Consider the following 19,474-nt stretch of genomic DNA (forward strand, 5'->3'; position numbering starts at 1 on the left):
TGAGTGAAAGAATTGAGTGGGCCAACAAATGATCATGAACACATTGACTTCACAATGATAATTGTATGAATATTGTTGTGATTCCAGAAGTGTTGACCACAGAGCAGAGTCTCCAACACCCAGCTGTGTGTCTATGAAGAGTGACTGGTCTATGGGAAATCCTCCTCACTTCAGTGAACCTGGACCTCCACACACACAGTATGTCAATCCTCCTATTATACAATACACACTATAACACTATACAATATACTAGGGATGACCAAATATAGAATTTTTCTTAACCGATAACCGTAAGGCCCTATCGGGTAATTAACCGTTAACCGTTAAGGACATGTGTTAAAAAATAAGCTATTTTAGAGATTTAAAAAAGGAAAATACACAATACTGTTTTTCCCCATAATAAAGTGCCATATTTACACACTAAAAACAATAAAACTAGGAGAAACAAGAATACAAATGTTTCCTAAAAGAAATGTGTTTTTGCAAAGAAACAATGGGATTGAAATAAAAAGTCTAATGTGATGTGGCTGTGCCAGGCACGTGCACACATAGACAAAAGGGGGCTTGAGCCCCTGCCCTTTTATCCAAGTGCCCTCTTCAGACCATGAATGCATTTCTTTTTTACTATGGTAAAGTAAATGCAAATTTCCCCTTTCCATACGATAACTGAAGGCTGCATTCAAGAGAATTGTCCACCTTACTTTTTTATAGTTTGATTAAAGGGTTCTTCTTTTTTTCAACTTTTTCAACTTTTTTTGGAATTTTTTAGGAAAAAGGTTACTTAAATTGTCACTGTCATTTGGCGACCCCCCAAAAATCATATGGGGACCCTCCTGGGGGTCCCGACCCACAGGTTGAGAACCACTAATCTATAGAATTCAAGGTACTATGTGTGCTGTTTGTGAAAGAATTGTCCAATTCACAATGTGTTCAATATACAGACTGACTGTGTGTTACTTTGTTTATATGATTTTATTTCATTCATGTTGACATTCATTCAGTAATCATTGTGTCGTGTTCCTTTGTTTACATGAAGTTCAACTATACAACAATGTACAGGAGATAAACCCTGAGATGTTGTGCTATGTTATTGTTCTGTAATGGGACAACAAATGATCATGAACACATTGACTTCACGATCATTGTATGAATATTGTTGTGATTCCAGAAGTGTTGACCACAGAGCAGAGTCTCCAACACCCAGCTGTGTGTCTATGAAGAGTGACCTCTCTAAACATCATCCTCCAGACTTCAGTGAACCTGGACCTCCACACACAAGGTAAGATCACCTACGTATATCTGTGAAGTTCAACTGGAAAGTGTTTGGTTACAGATATGGACTGTAAGAAAATACCAAATACACACATTATAGTGAAACACTGATCTTCTGTGGAACAACACAAACAATGTATTGTATCTGCTCACAGATGTGGACAGTAGGGATGGGATGATATGCGATGTTATCGTTTATCGTGATGAAAAAGATTTAATTCATTGTGATATCGTCCTCCGTCATTCACTGGAATCAATTCACCTTTAATTTACTGAGCTGCATATCCGGTACCATTTAAACCCGATATAATTGGTAAAAGATACTTATACTATATGTACTTGATACAGTCTTTTTTCACTTTTTTACTTTTTTTACATAAACGATTTGTCGACGCGTCGGAATAACCCCCGCGACTCGAGTCCACTTGATAAATCCTGAGTCGAGGACAGCTCTATTTGAAACAGGGACCCCCACACCCTGACTTGGAATGTAGTAGTTGAGGCATTCAATTTAGTTTCACTCCGTTCCATAGATAGAGTGAACATAGAAGATCTACAAGCTCATAACGCCTTGAGATGTGAGGTGCTGTGAGCTTGTAGATCGGCTATTTTCAACGTACGTTTTGTTGTACAATTTACAGTCAGTGAAAGAATTGAGATGTTGTGCTATGTTATTGTTCTGTAATGGGCCAACAAATGATCATGATCACATTGACTTCGTAAGGGATAACATCTCTCTCAGCAGTCATTATAGAGTGATAGGAGCCTGACAGGTTGATATGCCACCGACGCGAAGCGGAGGTGGCATATCAACCTGAAAGGCTCCTATCACTCTATAATGACTGCTGAGAGAGATGTTATCCCGCTTATTACCCGGCTGCTAAATAAAATGGATAATTTGACTCAAAACTAAAAACAAAACAAAGTATTTCCTTGTTTACAGACGGCTGGAAGTGTGTCCCCCCCAGCGTAACACGGTCGCCTTGGAAAACAAAGAAGTGCTGGTCAAATGGAATCCATTTTCTGTTACTGCGTTGTCTATTTCTCGCCTAAAATGTTTTTAAAGACATTCTTCAGAGCAATGTTTAGTTGTAAATGATGCTGTGTGTTTGTTTACATGGTAGACATGTTGGATACGGCACTAAATTCACACAGCGCAGCCTGAATGCAGCAGCTGCTCTGAGCCGTTGATTAGGCAGCGGTGAATTATAGAGTGGAGCGGTCATTATACGCTCATAATTCACCGCTGATTTCAGCGCTCGACCAATCAGAATCAAGCATCCAAACAAGCCGGGTAATTAACAATGATAATTGTATGAATATTGTTGTGATTCCAGAAGTGTTGACCACAGAGCAGAGTCTCCAACACCCAGCTGTGTGTCTATGAAGAGTGACTGGTCTAAAATACATCCTCCAGACTTCAGTGAACCTGGACCTCCACACACACAGTATGTCAATCCTCCTATTACACAATACACACTATAACACTATACAATATACCCAATGCTATAGATATACAAGCTCACAATGCCTTAAGATGTGAGGTGTTGTGAGCTTGTAGATTGGCTATTTTCAAAAAATGAGCCTCTCTCTTATATTATTTGACCATTTTCTTACTTTTTTATATGATTAATTTTGATGGAGTAATAAAGGATTCTTCTTTTTTTCAACTTTTTTAACATTTTTAGTATGAAAAAGGTTACTTAAATTGTGACTGTCATTTGGCAACCCCCAAAAATCATATGGGGACCCTCCTGGGGGTCCCGACCCACAGGTTGAGAACCACTAATCTATAGAAGTCAAGCTACTATGTGTGCTGTTTGTGAAAGAATTGTACAATTCACAATGTGTTCAGTATACAGACTGACTGCGTGTTACTTTGTTTATATGATTTTATTGCATTCAGTAATCATTGTTGCGACCGTAGGTCGCATTTACTACCAAAACCTCCACAGGCTGTCCGTGAGTGAGTCAGTCCGTCAGTCGCACGTCACACGTCACACTCTTGCCCTGCTCATATCTCCGCAACCGTTGCCCCGATCCATGCCAAATTTTGCACACACACTCCTTACCTGCCAAACTACAACCTCCAAGGACCCCCGGAGCTCTAGGGACCCCCAGGTCCCTGGGGGACCCCCAGATGTAAAAAATGACCAAATGTGCAAAAATGACCAAATGACCACCCCAACGGGGCTGCTCACGGGGAATTCCCGGGGACCACCGACTCCTGGTGCTCCAGAACGGATGCAAAAGTGGTGGCGCCCCCAGTGGAGGACCCCCTAGACTGCAGCTCACAAAAAATGCCGTAACTCCGGCTAGGAGCGACCGGGACAGCCGGGGCTGGTACCTATTCCTTCGGCCTGGGGGCGCGGAGACCATACCCCTCAATTCTCACATGGCCCTCTTCTAGCGTCACCATGAGGCCGATTCTTGCAAAACACATTTTTGGACACTGCTCCTACAATTTTTGCCCTAAAATCACGCAAATCGGTACACAGTATGTCTACACTCATCCCATCAACATGAATCTCTCCCATATAGCGCCACCTCCAGGCCGATTTTTAAAAACACATTTTTGGACACTGCTCCTACAGATTTTGCCCTAAAATCACGAAAATCACTACACAGTATGTCTACACTCATGTCATCAACATGGATCAGGAAGATTTTGGCAAAACAAATTTTTGCCCGATTAGGGAGTCTTACTGGTGTTGTGTTCCTTTGTTTACATGAAGTTCAACTATACAACAATGTACAGGAGATAAACCCTGAGATGTTGTGTTATGTTATTGTTCTGTAATGGGACAACAAATGATCATGAACACATTGACTTCACAATGATAATTGTATGAATATTGTTGTGATTCCAGAAGTGTTGACCACAGAGCAGAGTCTCCAACACCCAGCTGTGTGTCTATGAAGAGTGACCGCTCTAAACATCATCCTCCAGACTTCAGTGAACCTGGACCTCCACACACAAGGTAAGATCACCTACGTATATCTGTGAAGTTCAACTGGAAAGTGTTTGGTTACAGATATGGACTAACCCTAACCCTAACCCTAACCCAAATACCAAATACACACATTATAGTGAAACACTGATCTCTGTGAACTTCAACTGGAACAACACAAACAATGTCTTGTAACTGCCAGGGCTGTAACCGAACGTTTGTAGGTTCAAACCTCCGTTCATTATGTTGGCAATCAAAGTTCTAAATTAATTGGTTCATTTTTTTAATTTATTTTTTATGAAAAGTACATTATCAGAACATTAGGCCTATTCAGAATATCACAGTAGTAGAGAAAGCCAAATAGGTTACCAGTAAACACTAACGGTTAATTGTGACTGTTAATAAGTAGTTTTAAAATCCGCCAGAACAGCTTGGAGCGATCGAGGACAGTCCTCCGCTCCAATTCCGCTCCTGTTGGCAGGGGTGTCGCACCAAATTCTGGGCCCTGGGTACGAGGATTCACTGCGGGACCCCCATGAATGTTCTTCATAGGGGGATGGGGTTTAACCCATTTAGACTGGGAACGCATTATTACACGTTATTTTGTGCTTTAACTATTGAAAAATAGCAGATATACAAGCTCACAGCACGGCACAGAGTGCCTTATTGGGCCCTAGTAACTCAGTCCAACCCCCCCCCCCCCCCCACCACCATTTAATACCCAAAGGGTATTAAATGTAGAATATCAAATAATGTAATGTTAAAATATGTTTTCACATAGGATCAAAGGTTTTATGGTCATGATTCACTGCAATCCTGGATGGCTTGGTTCTAGGCTTAACATAATTGTTTTGTCATAGTTTTGTAAAAGTCTATGGGGAAAATGAATGGGAGATTTTTTAGAGGGATCAGTAAACCACCTCCGCTGCGATGCTCTATAGGAGTGTATTCACTTTTTTACTAATTTGCAAATGTACACATTGTATTAATTTACAGAGCAAATAAGAATCATGAATAATTCCAACCCCAAGCAGTATAAGAAATATCCTTCTATCCACCAGGAATCAGTGTTGTATAAAGTACTGGAAACCCATACTTAAGTAAAAGTACAGATATTCCACTTGAAAGTTAATCAAGTAAAAGTAAAAGTCACCGATAATATTATTACTTAAGTAAAAGTATGAAAGTAGCTCTCAAAAAATGTACTTAAGTATCAAAAGTACATAGTGTTAAAATGTACTTAAGTATAAAAGTAAAAGTAAAAAGTACAAGTACAAGTACAAGTAAAAGTACACAAAATATTTTCACAGACATGCAAACAGCCCCGCGAATTTTTGACCATTGTTTTACTGAATTTGCACGTTTCTAACTCGGTTAAACAGTGACTTACTCATACATATCATACATATGCAGCAAAATTGGACTTGTTGCCTAGTACCACCAATTGTTCTAGATATAATAAAGAAAATTAAATCTACAATAATATAGCCTACAGATATACCGGTAGTTATAGGAATATCCTAATATTTAGGGACTTGTCTTTAATAAACAGGCATAGTGACAATGTGCACTGTGAGCTTGTAGATCGGCTATTTTAACTACTTCTTAAATAGGCTTATTTGTTTTCTAAGATCATTTCTTATATCATTTTGTATTTTATTTATTCATGAAATTAGAAAAGTAATTTACTTATTTTAATCATGAAATGTTTAGCTTTTTTGGGGAGGGAATGTTTTTTGTAAATGTTTTGAAATAATTAAAAACGAAATGTAGGAAACCAAAAATGAAGGGACCCATATAAATGTGTCCACGACCCACACATGGGTCCCGACCCAGTGTTTGGGAACCAGTTGTAAATCACAGATGATTCATTTAGTGGATTCTCCTGGCTGACTTTTTGCAATCTAGCTAGTAAAGCCATCATCGTCAAAGAAAAGCTTGATCCTTTTCACTTGTAACTCGAGCTCAGTTAGTCCGTTCTTAAGTTGAGAGACCAGACTTTTTGTAACTTGTCTCAGCATCCTCCTTCCTTCTGTAGGAAGAAGTCACGGTGACTAGCGTTAGCATGTGGCTAAGCTAGCGAATCATCGTAATATCAACAAGGCCATAACCAATAATATCACATCACGCATCGATGCAGAATAGCGCACGACCGCGATGCAAGCGAATCAAACAGCCAACAGTCCACAGTAACACCAAAACTACAGCAACTTTGCGAGCTTTGAGACTGTGACCGCTCTGCTCTGTACAGTGGTGGCTTGCAGTGCATCGCGCCTGGCTCCGTCCAGAGGCTCCGTCTACTCCCGTGGGCCGTGTTACACACAAGATGGTGACCTTACATTTATTTGTGACAGTATTTGCGTCAAAAACAAACAATGATCACCGTGTTCGGAGAGCGACCCCTGGAGTCACCGCACACGATGGGTCACCAGTTTCCATGTAGTGCCGCATCGCAGCGCCGAGAGATGATACAGTATGAGACAGACTGTTATGATATTAAGATTTTCGATTTGTAGCGAGTAACAAGGTGTCAATTTTAATGTAGTGGAGTAAAAGTACGATTTTTTCCTTTTAAATGTAACGGATTAAAAGTAAAAGTTCAGGGTTGAAAAAATAGTAAAGTAAAGTACAAATTCTCAAATGTTGTACTTAAGTACAGTAACGAAGTACTTGTACTTCGTTACTTTACAACACTGCCAGGAATATAATCATAATGAATAATATAAATAAATATCCTTCTATCCTCCATGAATATAATCATAATAAATAATATCAATAAATATCCTTCTATCCAGCAGGACTATAATCATAATAAATAATATAAATAAATATCCTTCTATCCACCAGGACTATAGTCCTAATACATCATTCTTCTCCTCCACAGGAAGAGGAAGAGGGTGTGTGTTGTGACAGAGCAGGCGTCCAGGTGTTCAGTGTGTGAGGAGGTTCTGACAGATCCAGTCTCTAGCAGCTGTGGACACTGGTTCTGCAGACAGTGCATCACCTCATACTGGGAGCAGTCTGCTCCAACAGGACACCATGACTGTCCCCAGTGTGGAAAGATCTTCAGGACCAGACGTAGACTGAAGACACCCAGTCACACCAGCAGTGGACACAGTAAGACTGGACACAATTTACACTAATTAACATTCACTGTTAATTACTTTAATATTTAAATGGTAGAAGACATTTTCAAATAGTGTAGCTAAAGACAAAAATATCACACACTATTATTTTCCTGCCATTTATTTTCTTATTGCGACCGTCAGGTAGCAGTTACTATCAAAACCTCCACCGGCTGTCAGTCAGTCAGTCAGTCAGTCTGTCTGTCTGTCCCTCCGTCACGTCACACGTCACACTTTCCCCCGCCTCATATCTCCGCCACCGTTGCCCCGATCCATGCCAAACTTTGCACACACACTCCTTAGCTGCCAAACCACAACCCCTCATTTCTCACATGGCCCTCTTCTAGCAACACCATGAGGCCGATTCTTGCAGACACATTTTTGGACACTGCTGCTACAGATTTTCCCTAAAATCACGCAAACTGGTACACATTATCTCCACAGTCATGTCATCAAAATGCATCTGTCCCATCTAGCGCCACCATCTGGCCGATCTTTGAAAAACACATTTTTAGACACAGCGCCTACAGATTTTGCCCTAAAATCACGCAAAGCGGTACACAGTATCTCTAAAGTCATGTCATCAATATGGATCTGTCCCATTTCCCATATTCTCTCCTGATTGCCTACTAACTAGTTTGTTTATGCGACCTGGCGGTCGCTTATCTCCCGATTTAGGGAGTCTTACTGGTTCTATTTGTATTAAATTATTTTTCTAACAGAAGACATGTATAATGTATGTACACATCTGTAAGAATGTAAAGTTATGAATGAAGCTGAATGTTTAAAATGTCTTCATTGTCTTCTCATAGCAGGTGTCAGTGTGCAGGAGGATTTAAAGGTTTATAAGATCACTTTGAACAGTCTGGATCGTGTGACAGACGTCACTGAAGTGCCCTCCCTCAGCAGCATCTTCACAGCGCTCTACATCACAGTGGGAGAGAGTGAAGGGGTTAATAACCAACATGAGGTCTACCAGCTTGAGACGCTCTCCAAGAAGAACACCCTCCATGACCAACCAATCAACTGCTGTGACATCTTTAAGCCCCTCCTCCTTGGCAGAGAGACACCAATCAGAAGAGTTCTGACCAAGGGAGTCGCTGGCATTGGAAAAACCTTCTCTGTGCGTAAGGTCGCTCTGGACTGGGCAAAGGGTTTGGAAAATCAAGATGTCATTCTCCTGGTTCCCTTCTCATTCCGGGAGCTGAACTTGGTCAGAGATGAGCAGCACAGTCTTCTCTCACTGATCCATGTTTTCCATCCAACGTTGAAGAAGGTCACTGCAGAGCAGCTCGCTGTCTGGAAGGTTGGCTTCATCTTTGATGGTTTGGATGAAAGCAGGTTGTCCTTCAACTTCAACAATGACATCATCTCTGATGTCACAGTGACATCATCAGTGGACGGGCTGTTGACAAACCTCATCGAGGGGAATCTGCTCCCATCGGCTCTCATCTGGATAACCACCAGACCTGCAGCAGCCAATCAGATCCCTCCTGCATATGTTGACCTGGTGACAGAAGTACGAGGGTTCACAGATCCCCAGAAGGAGGAATATTTCAGGAAGAGATTCAGTGATGAGGAGCTGGCCAGCAGAATCATCTCACACATGAAGACGTCAAAGAGCCTCCACATCATGTGTCACATCCCAGTCTTCTGTTGGATCAGCGCTACCGTTCTGGAGGACATGGTGAAGACAGACGAGACAGGACAGCTGCCCACGACCCTGACTGCCATGTGCTGCCACTTCCTGTTGGTCCAGACAAAGAGGAAGGAGCTGAAGTATGATGAGCCTCATCAGGGGAAAAAAAGAAACAAGAAAAACAGAAAAAAGAGAGAGAATCAACAAAAGATGATGGAGACTGACAGGGAGGTTCTTCTGAAGCTGGGCAGGCTGGCGTTTGAACATCTGGAGAAAGGCAGCATCATGTTCTACCAAAAAGACCTGGAAGAGTGTGGTCTGGATGTGAAAGACGCCTCGCTGTACTCAGGAGTGTGCACAGAGATCTTCAAAAGAGAGGGCGTGCTCTTCCAGAGAGCAGTCTACTGCTTTGTTCATCTGATCATCCAGGAGTTTCTGGCTGCAGTCTACCTGTTCCACTGTTTCACACAGAAGAACAAGGAGGTACTGAAGACATTCCTGGGAGACAGAGGTATCAGTTCTTTGGAGGACTTCCTGGACTCAGCCAACCGTAAAGCCATAGAAAGTAAGAATGGTCACCTGGACCTGTTTCTCCGCTTCCTTCATGGTCTGTCACTGCCGTCCAACCAGAGTCTGTTAGGAGGTCTACTGGTTCAGACACAGAACCGTCCAGAGAGCATCCAGAGAGCCATCAACAAACTGAAGGAGATGACTGATTACGGTGCCTCTCCTGACAGATGTATCAACATCTTCCACTGTTTGATGGAGATGAACGACCACTCAGTGCATCAGGAGATCCAACAGTACCTGAAGTCAGGGGACAGATCAAAGACAGAACTGTCTCCAACCCAGTGTTCAGCTCTGGCCCACATGCTGCAGATGTCAGAGGATGTTCTGGAGGAGTTGGACCTGGACAAATACAACACCTTGGACCTGGAGGGCCGACGCAGACTCATCCCAGCTGTGAGGAACAGCAGAAAGGCTCGGTTAGTAGTCGTGTGAATAGAAAACTTAGAACAGAAACAATGTACTGTACCTTCACACCACTACACTATAACTAGACATGATAGTTAAATCAACAGTGATACGCACGCACGCACGCACGCACGCACGCACGCACGCACACACACACACACACACACACACACACACACACACACACACACACACACACACACACAGCTTTTTCTGTGGCTGGCCCAGCTCTCTGGAACAGCCTTCCATCAGACTTAAAACACACCTCTTCACCCTAGCATTTGAGCCCTAGACCCCTCCCTCCCTGTGCCTTTTATCTGTCATTGTTTTATATCTTAAATGTTTTGTTTTTATAGCTGTACTTACAAGGTTTTAAATGTTTACAAATGTTTCTATTGTTTTTGCTTTGTATTGTTTTTGTTTTTACTGCGTTCTCATGATGTACAGCACTTTGGTCAACCTGGTTGTTTTTAAATCTGCTTTATAAATAAATGGACTTGACGAGTGTGTGTGTGTGTGTGTGTGTGTGTGTGTGTGTGTGTGTGTGTGTGTGTGTGTGTGTGTGTGTGTGTGTGTGTGTGTGTGGTCTGATTGACCACCTCTATTTACAGACTTGTTGGCTTTGGTAGTTTCCTCCAGAAGGAAGACATGGAAGTTGTGTCTTCAGCTCTCAGTTCTAATCCATCTCATCTGAGACACCTGGACTTAAGTTCCAATGAACTGGACTACCTGGATCAACTGGATCTACTCTGTGCTGCACTGAAAAGTCCTCATTGTAGACTGGAGACTCTACGGTGAGATTAATTTACAATCATTATTTCCATCAGTGATTTATCATGTGATTATAATATGAATACTGTGGTGAGACTTTAATTGAAGAGTATGAATAAGGTTAATATCATAGTAACACATTGACTGGGATAATGAGGAGGTACAGTAACTACAGTGTGTACATGTTCACTAAATAAACTCAAACCATTCAAAGACTGTCTGTCTGTCTGTCAGTGTAAGTGGCAATACCACAATGCAGCTCTGTTACTAGTAAAAGTAATAAATACACTTTATTACCCAATACTCAATATGCAAAATGCCCCCTTTTTATGTTTTCAAAATTTGATGAAGTAAAAAAGTATATAATAGGTGATAAAATAGCTGGTTTATGTATATTGCAATAATCTAAATCAGATCTGAAGTAAATGGTTACTAAAGTTTTCAAATAATTAATGAGTAAAAATTACAGTATTTGCCTCTATAGATGTAGTGCAGTAGAAGTATAAAATACAAAGTTGACATAATCAAGTAAAGTAAATAAAGTAAACTAAACTTGAAGTTGAGTAAATGTACTTAGTTCCATTCCACCACTGGTCTGTATCGTCTCTTTCTCCAGCAGATGTCCTTCCTCTGTCTGTGACATCAGCAGTTATCAGCTTCACTTGTCTTAAACTGTCCATCAATTGTCCTTTGACCTGTTAGGTCTTATGTGTATAATGAAGCCTCTGGGCGGCGCTTGGTGTTTTTACAAGCCCCGCCCAGAGGCACTCAGTTACCGTCCTATGTGTGTGGGCGGTGCTTAGAAGCCCTGCACGGCAGGATTTGAGAGAAAATCAAGCGCACCCTTCTCTAGTTCAGCTTCACAACACTGTGATTTAGACTTAGACATTGTGTGTTTTATTTCTCATTTAGACTGATGAACTGCTGGTTGTCAGAGAGAAGCTGTGAAGTTCTGGCCTCAGCTCTCAGATCTAATCCTTCTCATTTGAGAGAATTAGACTTGAACTTCAACGTGTTGCCGGTGTCTGGACTGAAGAACTTCTCTGGACTGGAGTCTCTGCAGTGAGTAGACTTGGACTGTGTCCATGTTGGTTAGTGCAGTGATTCCCTTGTTTCATGTTCCAATGGCATAACGTCTATTGTGCTAGTCTGCCCCAACAATCCCCTCCTCCCACCCCATTTATACAGTCATACACGTACCTACCTACCTACCTAACTAACTACCTACCTACCACCTTACTGCATCCATCATCTAACTATACCTACCAAACCCCCACAGCAGTATGGTCTACCTACCTACCTACTACCATCATCCCTCATCTAACTAATAGCAGTACCTTCCCATCAACATATTGCATCTCTCATCTACCTACCTACCACCATACAGTGTCCTTCATCTACTAACTACCAACCACCATACCGCATCCATCATCTAACTACTTACCTACCACCATCTGTGTGGCTGGTTCTACAGATATGGGCATAAAAGGGATTGTATGTATGATGTCAGATGTCATAGACGACATAGGACTTTCACATAACAAATAACTGAATATAAGCATGTTTGGGGTCTCACAGCATACAGTACAGGCATCTCCATATATGGGTAACAGGGGTCTCCATATATGGGTAACTGGTCCAATATACGTACATTACTGGTCAGATGGCTAAGACATGGCGTGACCTCACCCTTCATGGCAAGGTCGCTTGTCGCCCTTAGGCGTTTTACTAGTAAGTCATCGTTCCACTCATCTACTTGCATAAATTCAGCATGTGCATTCAACAGCCTGGCTTGCCCCTAATAACCTGTTTGCCCCTAATAGTTCATGTCTGACACATCACAATCACAATCACTGAGGACAGCATCTTTCTCACTTTGAGACACTGCAATGTTGCATGCCTTGTCTGGGAGCTAATTTTCATCCAACATACCAGTAAGACTCAATAACTGGGAGATAAGCGACAGCCAGGTAGCTCGGGGGGGCGAGTTACGGCCTTTTTAGCGGGCTGCAGTGGCGGGGTCCGCGCACAAGGTGGCGCTCTATGCACGGCTGTCTCCGCGCCGCCGAGGCGGACGCGTGGGTACCGGCCCCAGCTCTCCCGTTCGCTCCTAGCCTGAGTTACGGCATTTTATGTGCGCTGCCGGCATTTTATGTGCACTGCAGTGGCGGGGGTCCTCCACTAGGGGGCGCGACCACTTTTGCATCCATTCTGGAGCACCAGGAGTCGGTGGTCCCCGGGAATTCCCCAGTTAAAGTAAAAGAAAACAGTAGAAAGAGAATAATTTGCTATGTGTATTAGTATGTGTACAGCTACAGTAGTTGCTAATTTATTATCCCACCGGTCACTATTGTTGCCGTCGATATGTCTGTTCGTTTTATGACCACACTGAACACATTTGAGTAATTGCAAAGACATACACCAATACTAGACATCTTAAAGAAGACGTGTACCAAAAATCATGGTCCTATCTTTATGTTAAGGTACTTTACTAACATTTTCTTTTGGGGCTTTGATGCTTCCATCCTCTCCTCTTGGTGCAGACAGGAAGTAAACAGCTCTGGTCATGTGACAATTTAAAATTAACATGTGACACTGCACATATTTGATTGGGACCCTTTAACCTTTTCAATAATTGCTGGAAATGCATGAATGAATCATTCAATAACATTTTATAGCCTCATAAATGAAGAAAATAATTACGGTCACTATTGTGACCGGTGGGATTAAACGGGCTAATGTTCATAATAAAATAGCACAATTGTTTTCTATTCAGTCTGGGTCTCATAGGAGAGCTGTCAAATCCTTCCTACCGGTGACATCATCGTTTGACAAAAAAAGAAATAAATAATATTTTTGAAAAAAAATATATAGATTTTTATTATCACGAGAACAATGGCTTCCACTTTAACATTGCAACTTTTTCAGGAATAGAAAGCCTGCAGTTTCTATTAGCTTGCATTTCCCATTGATGATGTCACCGGTAGGAAGGATTTGACCCACCCACAGCTCTCCTATGAGACCCAAACTGAGTAGAAAAAAATTGTGATATTTTATCATGAACATTAGTGAGGACCTATTATATGAAGATAGGTTGAAAAGTGGTGGAGTGCCCCTTTAAGTACTGTACTTATTTATAGTTTTGAGGTATTTGTATTTCCAAATTCCAATACTAAAACTATAGTTACTAGTTACTTTGCTGATCTAAATTATAATATGTTACATAAACCACTTTAGCCCTATTTTATACAGAGGCTATTTGAAAATAGCCAAGCTACAAGCTCACAACGCGTCACATCGTGACACGTTGTGAGCTTGTAGATCTGCTATTTTCAAACATTTTGGACTTTTACTTTTAGTATTTTAAGTAGATTTTGATGCCAATACTTTTGTACTTTTACTCAAGTACATTTTGAATTCTGGACTGCTACTTGTAACAGAGTACTTCTACAATGCAGTATTGATACTTTTACTTAAGTAGAAAATGTACTTTTTCCACCACTGCATTTTTCCACATAAAGTTTATAAAGTCATCCTCACCAGTTGTTCACACAGAAGCAAAACTGCTGTGAAAAAACAGTGCTCCTGTGTGTGTGTGTGTGTGTGTGTGTGTGTGTGTGTGTGTGTGTGTGTGTGTGTGTGTGTGTGTGTGTGTGTGTGTGTGTGTGTGTGCGTGTGCGTGCGTGCGTGCGTGCGTGCGTGCGTGCGTGCGTGCGTGCGTGCGTGCGTGCGTGCGTGCGTGCGTGTGCGCACACCGACTCTGTGCAAGACAGAAGATATAAACTCTCTCCTTGCTCAATAAAACATAATGTCTATATTATCTGCTCCGTTAAAATTCAAATAATGACAATTTTAATTAATCCACCTTGATGCAACATTCATTGCACTCCTTGTAAACTGAGCTTTGCCACGTTCATAAAGTTATACTACAGTAGCCTAGTAAGAAAAGGGTGAGTCACCTTTTCAATCACCTTTTCTAATCAAAACACATATTTTTCTTTTGCAAGATCCCACAATTTTAGCAAATTCCCGTCATTTCACCGGTAGCAGAAACACTGTAGTGTCAGGTAGTGGAGACGTTGTGTTAGACAGTCAGATATTGATGCATTGTTGTTCTACTTCCTACAGAGTGAAACATGGAGGAGAATTCTGGAATTCTAATCCTAATCCTCAACTCCTTACAAGATGTGAGTATCTGTCTGTCTGTCTGTCTGTCTGTCTGTCTGTCTGTCTGTCTGTCTGTCTGTCTGTATTTGTATACAGTGTCTTATCCTCTGTTGGCCCCTCCCTCCCTGGATGCTGTCCTGAAAGCTCTTCAGTAGAGCTTCCAGTGAATGCAGGAGGTTTCTCTGCTCTTGGCCTGGTCCTTCACACCAGCTGATGCTTGTTTACAAAACACTCCCTCTACCTGACACACCTTCTGCAATGTTCAACCCTCCTTCTGCCACACATTCTGCTTAATGTCCCCAAAACACACTGGCCCTCATTTATCAACGTGGTGCAGATCAAAATGTTGGCATACACCGACATTTAGGCAAGTCTCTGCATTTATCATTTCAATGTGACTTTGACGTTGGTGTAGGGCGGGATCAAATCTCACATCAAGTTCAGAGGTGGTGTAGGAGTCATCTTACACCTCTTATTCCATTGTAGACATGCAGGGCAGCATTGTCTAACTATCTGACAGACAATGGACACATGTATGCACTCGGAAATGCATATCTAACACACTAATAAATAATCATGTGAAAATATAACATTTTATAAAAATATATAACCAGCTACATCATGGACATGTACGCTGATTTTATTTCCAAGTTACAATGACAAGCAATCAAAATCTAGCGATATGGAAGCAATCTACATTAAGTGCTTTAACACTAACAGTCTATTGCAGATCTGGCTCAGAACAAGCATAGATACGAACGCATGCGAGAGCATTTTCGGGAACTGTGAGCCTCCAATTTATAGTGACGTGAATCCTTTATTAAGGATAAAACCTGAAGGTCCAAACCTGGCTGTGCCCAGCCCAGTGCACACTGTGGATGATTTATTTGAGGGTCCACGGCCCACCGGGGAGATGGCCAGCCAGTGCGGAATACCGGTACATGATTGCTATAGTTTAAGCACTCAAACGTGCCCAAACATAACCGTGGGGTCTCTCAATGTATACAGTAGCTACTGTACACTATGCTGGAGTTAATGATGAAACCCGACGCTCCACCTGTGCCCACAGCGCACCATCTTCCCCGTGGGCGCCGTGGATTTATTTATGCCACCTGGAGATCACTCAACACCAGCCAGCCTTCATCCATCAATGCTTAGAGCCTCATTCATTCTGCAACCACTGCATTCAGATGACCTTTAGTTTCCAGGATATCTGTCATTAATGTGGCGAGCCTGTGAGATCATGGCCATGGGGAATTATTGCTTGTAACCAAATGAACGCGCACGGATATGGTTTAAATTAATATCCCAAAGTATTCATGGCAGTGACTTGTGTCATTCATGTCGGCTGCAGTGCTATAGCCTCCTTGTCAAAGATTGTACCGTTGGTTAATCCCACATTCCCACTGTCAAAGACTGCTGTGTAAACCAAAATGCTGCTGTTCCAAGCCTAGTTGTGTGTGTGTGTGTGTGTGTGTGTGTGTGTGTGTGTGTGTGTGTGTGTGTGTGTGTGTGTGAGAGTGTGTGTTTGAGCTTAAAAAATCAGCCCGAGCCCTGTTGTTAGGACGTATTCCACTTGTTCTGGCCGTAAAGTCGGGGCCGTCCGCCGCCACCTACCTGTGGACCCCCGCCACCTACCTGTAGACCCCCACCACCTACCTGTAGACCCCCGCCCTACCTGTAGACCCCCACCACCTACCTGTAGACACCCCCCACCTACCTGTAGACCCCCGCCCTACCTGTAGACCCCCACCACCTACCTGTAGACCCCCACCACCTACCTGTAGACCCCCACCACCTACCTGTAGACCCCCGCCACCTACCTGTAGACCCCCGCCACCTACCTGTAGACCCCCCCCCCACCTACCTGTAGACCCCCACCACCTACCTGTAGACCCCCACCACCTACCTGTAGACCCCCGCCACCTACCTGTGGACCCCCGCCACCTACCTGTAGACCCCCCCCCCCCCACCTACCTGTAGACCCCCACCACCTACCTGTAGACCCCCGCCACCTACCTGTGGACCCCCGCCACCTACCTGTGGACCCCCACCACCTACCTGTAGACCCCCACCACCTACCTGTAGACCCCCACCACCTACCTGTAGACCCCCGCCACCTACCTGTGGACCCCCGCCACCTACCTGTGGACCCCCACCACCTACCGGCGGACCTCCGCCACCTACCTGTGGACCCCCCCCATCTACCGGCAGACCCCCCCCATCTACCGGCAGACCCCCCCCACCTACCGGCAGACCCCCCCCACCTACCTGTAGACCCCCCCCACCTACCGGCAGACCCCCACCACCTACCTGTGGACCCCCCCCACCTACCGGCAGACCCCCCCCATCTACCGGCAGACCCCCCCCACCTACCGGCAGACCCCCGCCACCTAGCAGCAGACACTGCAGCCCAATAAAAAGGCCGTAACTCAGGCACCCCGGCGGACCCTCGCGGACCCCGCAGACCCCCACGCCGCTGGGAAAGAAATATGGGAAAATAGTCACAAACTACTGCTCCACTCCACGGCCCCTGGTGTATACATATGACCTGACGGTCGCTTATCTCCCCATTAGGGAGTCTTAAGCTGGTTGCACACTGCTGCGTTTTTCGTTGCAAAATACGTTTTTCAGGGCAAGGAGAGAGAGAGAGATAGAGAGAGCAAGGGACCGAGTGGTGCGCGAAACGGGCGTCAGTGTGCAAACGTGACTGACATAACGTGAGGTTGATTTTTTTATTCACGCGCTCCGAAATTCACCCCGATATTCGGCCCGAAAAACGCAGCACTGTGCAACCTGCTTTACTGGTATCTGCTATTTTCAGAGCGCAACACCCGAGCAGAATCAAACATAAAATGACTTGTCTTTTAGTTCTACTGGATCTCGTCTCCACTAGTCCCTCCCTAACATTTTAGTCTACTTTTATTTATTTTTACAAAATTGTCAGTAAATTCAGTCTTAGTCATATTATCTTAAATGTGTGTTTAGTTTTTATTTAGTTTCACACAGTGACAAAAGTTGACAAACATTTTTCGTCATAGTTTTAGTTGACAAAATCAACACTAATAGCCTATCAATCATAATAAAAATACCCGATCTACAAGCTATTTTTACTGAAAAAAAACTACATAGGGCATAATAATTCATAATAAATAAATGTTTTCTCTTCCTACAAATGTAGTGGAGTTAAAAGTACAATATGTGTCTTTGAAATGTAGTGAAAGTCACAAGTATCCAGTAATACAAATACTCAGGTATTAGTACTTTAACTACACAACATTAACTTATTGTGTACTCAGTTACTGTAAACCAATCTCTCTCTCTCTCTCTCTCTCTCTCTCTCTCTCTCTCTCTCTCTCTCTCTCTCTCTCTCTCTGTGAATATTTTAATACTTTTTAAATATTAAATATTTGTAATGTTTCCTGTCTTGTTCTCTCATCAGACTTCCATCGTCTCACACTGGATCCAAACACAGCGAGCAGAACACTCTGTCTGTCTGAGAGCAACAGGAAGGTGACTCTGCCAGAGGGGGAGGAGCTTCAGTCATACCCTGATCATCAGGACAGATTTGATTATAAGTGGGATCAGGTTCTGTGTACAGAGGGTCTGACTGGACGCTGTTACTGGGAGGTAGAGACGAGTGGAGATGTTAAGATAGGAGTGGCTTACAGAGGAATCAGCAGGAGAGGAGAGGGTCCTAATAGACTTGGGGACAATGATCTGGATCTGTCCTGGAGTATACGCTGTTGGGCAGGCAGTTACATTGTCTCTCACAATAGTAGGGAGACTCTCCTCCCTGTTTTTCCCTCTGACTCCAACAGAGTAGCAGTGTATGTAGACCATGCTGCTGGGACTCTGTCCTTCTATAAGGTGTCCTCTGACTCACTGAAACACATTTATACCTTCCAGTCCACATTCACTGAACCACTCTACCCTGGGTTTAGGCTTCATTACTCCTCCTCAGTGTGTCTTTGTGAGGACAGATAATGTCTCTGATGAGTTGACATCAACCAATATGGTTGTTATGGATGTGTTTGAACACAGGAAGCATTTTGGACATCCAAGGTTTCCAGCCAACAGCAACATAGTTTATGTATATATTTATATTTTATATGTCTACAGTACAGTCAATACTGCAACATAGAAATACTCTGATAAAAGTAAAAGTCCAGAATTCCAAGTAAAAGTGCAAAAGTATTGGCATCAAAATGTACTTAAAGTTGTGTTGATTTCACCAACTAAAAATATGATGAAAAATGTCTGTCGACTTCCTTTTTTCACTGACTAAATAAAAGCTAAACAAACACTGAACTATGATGACTAAAACTAAGACTAAATATAGAATTGTCAATTTCACAAAATGTCAGGGAGGGACTATTAGTGGAGAAGAGATCCAGTAGAACTAAAAGACAAGTCATTGTATGTTTGGTTGTACTCAGGTGTTGCTCTCTGAAAATAGACGATCTACAAGCTCACAACGTGACGCAGCGCGACAGGTTGTGAGCTTGTAGATCTGCTATTTTCAGCACCCAACCAAGTATAAAATCAGGCATGCCATCATGGCCGCCAAATAA

The 19,474-nt window shown here is 42.9% G+C and overlaps 2 protein-coding genes across 2 annotated transcripts in view; both read left to right on the forward strand.

The window, feature by feature from the left end:
• Positions 1 to 9,989, forward strand: part of LOC308289779 (protein NLRC3-like) — a gene marked incomplete at both ends in the record, with an annotated part of 59,781 nt that extends 49,792 nt beyond the window's left edge. Inside the window, 5 exons of the mRNA XM_080731532.1 lie at positions 2,610 to 2,703; positions 4,183 to 4,236; positions 6,242 to 6,273; positions 7,108 to 7,327; positions 8,256 to 9,989. Coding sequence (XP_080587658.1) covers positions 2,610 to 2,703; positions 4,183 to 4,236; positions 6,242 to 6,273; positions 7,108 to 7,327; positions 8,256 to 9,989 — 2,134 coding nt within the window. The remainder of the gene's footprint in view (positions 1 to 2,609; positions 2,704 to 4,182; positions 4,237 to 6,241; positions 6,274 to 7,107; positions 7,328 to 8,255) is intronic.
• Positions 9,990 to 15,938: 5,949 nt separating this feature from the next.
• On the forward strand, positions 15,939 to 18,887 carry LOC308289790 (neoverrucotoxin subunit alpha-like; the record flags this gene model as incomplete). The annotated part of the gene is made up of 2 exons (XM_080731543.1): positions 15,939 to 15,984; positions 18,343 to 18,887. The coding sequence occupies 2 exons, from the start codon at positions 15,939 to 15,941 to the stop codon at positions 18,885 to 18,887; spliced, it is 591 nt and encodes a 196-aa protein (XP_080587669.1).
• Positions 18,888 to 19,474: the final 587 nt, after the last annotated feature.

This window comes from Nannobrachium achirus (assembly GCF_963921795.1).
Source record: "Nannobrachium achirus genome assembly, chromosome: 1".
Lineage (NCBI taxonomy): Eukaryota > Metazoa > Chordata > Actinopteri > Myctophiformes > Myctophidae > Nannobrachium > Nannobrachium achirus.